Genomic DNA, 2160 nt, shown 5'->3' with positions numbered 1-2160 from the left:
ATGCTAGCATGGAAAATAGACCATAAATAATGATGACGATATATATATATATATATATATATATATATAAGGTTAAGAAGGGTATTGGATCCAACCAAACCCAAAGATACAGGTAATACCGAGTAAGTGCTGTATACCGGCTAGTTTTGCCCCATTCGTTGTATAAACAAGAGTGGGGATTATAACATAGGTCGTGTATTAGCGTGTGTATGTATAAAGAGAGAAAAGGATAAAGAGAACAATGGCAAAGTTAGCAGTATATTTTATGGATAAAGTCTTACAGCTATAATAATCCATTCCTCTATTATTTCTGTCTCCAATGAAGGGATACATTGGATTTTGCCTGAAACAGCTGTAAGACTTTATCCATAAAATATATTTCTAACTTTGCCATTGTTCTCTTTATCCTTTTTTATCTCTATCTCTCTCTCTCTATATATATATATATATATATATTGATAGAAAGGACAACAAAAGAAAGAAAGAGACCTCGATATTATGTAAATAGAGGAATTTATCTGTAAAAGTATGACACCAAATAAGTGTCACATATTTTTACAGATATATATATACACACACACACACACACAAACGTGTGTGTGTGTTTATATACTTTTGTTTATTTGTATTCATGCATGTTTTGTTTTTGGTTTTTATTTTAATGGTGTTCTATTTTTGTTACTTCCAGGGTTAAAGCAGAGAATATTGATATGACCATTGCAGGTAAGTTGTCTTCGTTTTTTTGTTTTTTTTAGGTGCCATGGTCAAGAATGTCGGACATGAGCAACCATACCGATTTGATAATACAGTTCTGTATTTCCTCATCTCTTAAATGCAGGACTGTATTATCTAATCGGTACGGAGCCAACATTAGACTTCAATGGAGGCATATAGAGAAACTCCATAAAAAAACTAGCTCGTTTTTCAAACCATCTAACTTTCCTGTGTAGATGTAGAGACTCGAATCCTCATCTCTCATGAGCAACCATGTCTTGTCACAATTCTCTGTTCTTTGTTTTCTGTAACAGTTCCACTTCCCAATGTTTACTGCCTTTTTTCTTCCAACCAGTTCATGAAGCGTGACAGCCATATTGTCCTTCTTCCTCTACTGCTTTTTCCATTCAATCTTTCTGGTCACCAATAGGTTCTCCAGGCCCTCTTTTCCAATCGCTTGACCAAAAAAAGTTTCAGTTGCTTGACCCTTAATCTCATGAAGCAGTTTCCTATTTACTGCAACCCGGGTCATCACTTCTTCATCAGACACATTGTCCATGCTATCCTCAATATTCTAATTACAAACCACATTCCACTGGTCTCCAAGCACCTGTCTTCCTCACAATAATAAATTGAGAGACCCCCTCATTGACTAATTTATTGTTGCCACAGGAAAAGTGCACTTGTTATGGTGCCACATAAAAAGCATCCAGTACTCTTTATGGAGTGGTTGCCAGCATATTGGGAAGGGGAGGTAAGCAGGTCCTGATCAACTGGAACATCAGTGAAACTGCTTAGTTTGGTTCTCTCTAGAAATTACCTTAAATGGTTTTCATGGCATATTTTGTTTTTCGGCACAACACAAATACACATGAACAACCCATGATAGCTGTGTGTGTGTGTGTGTGTTTTATCGTTTATCTGTTTCAGTTATTAGACTACAGCCCATGCTGGGGCACTGCCTTGAAGAAGTTTTAGTTTTGAACGAATTGACCCACATATTTGTTTTTTTTTATTTTTATTTTAAATCCTGGTACTTTTTCTGTTGTTTTGTTTTGCTGAACCACTAAGTTGTGGGGCCATAAACACACCAACACTAGTTGTCAAGCATGGTTGTGGGTTCAGTCATACTATGTGACACCTTGCACAAGTGTCTTTTACTATAGCCCTGTGCCAACCAAAGCTTTGGGAGTGGATCCGATCGACAGAGACTGAAAGAAGCCTGTCATGTATATATATGTGTGTGTGTGTGTGTGTGTGTCTTTTTGTGTTTGTCGCCTGCCACCACTTTGACAACTTCTTCCGATGAGTTGTAGTGCACCTGAACACTGCATGCAATAAGTTCGTTATTGTTTTTTTTTAATATGCAGAAGGATTGAACTCTTAACCATAAATCCATACCTCTACATAATTGTTCTTTCTTTCAATCGCTCTCTCTCTCTCGTT

General features: G+C 36.7%; 1 protein-coding gene across 1 annotated transcript in view; it reads left to right on the top strand.

Moving 5' to 3' along the window:
- LOC106868985 (actin-related protein 2/3 complex subunit 2) overlaps positions 1-2160 on the top strand; it is a 50401-nt gene that overhangs the window by 34837 nt on the left and 13404 nt on the right. Inside the window, exons 2-3 of the mRNA XM_052977121.1 lie at positions 689-723; positions 756-808. Coding sequence (XP_052833081.1) covers positions 689-723; positions 756-808 — 88 coding nt within the window. The remainder of the gene's footprint in view (positions 1-688; positions 724-755; positions 809-2160) is intronic.

The sequence above is a fragment of the Octopus bimaculoides genome, chromosome 27, assembly GCF_001194135.2.
Source record: "Octopus bimaculoides isolate UCB-OBI-ISO-001 chromosome 27, ASM119413v2, whole genome shotgun sequence".
NCBI lineage: Eukaryota > Metazoa > Mollusca > Cephalopoda > Octopoda > Octopodidae > Octopus > Octopus bimaculoides.
Note: the sequence above shows the minus strand (reverse complement) of the source record. Positions and strands in the feature narration are given on the sequence as shown.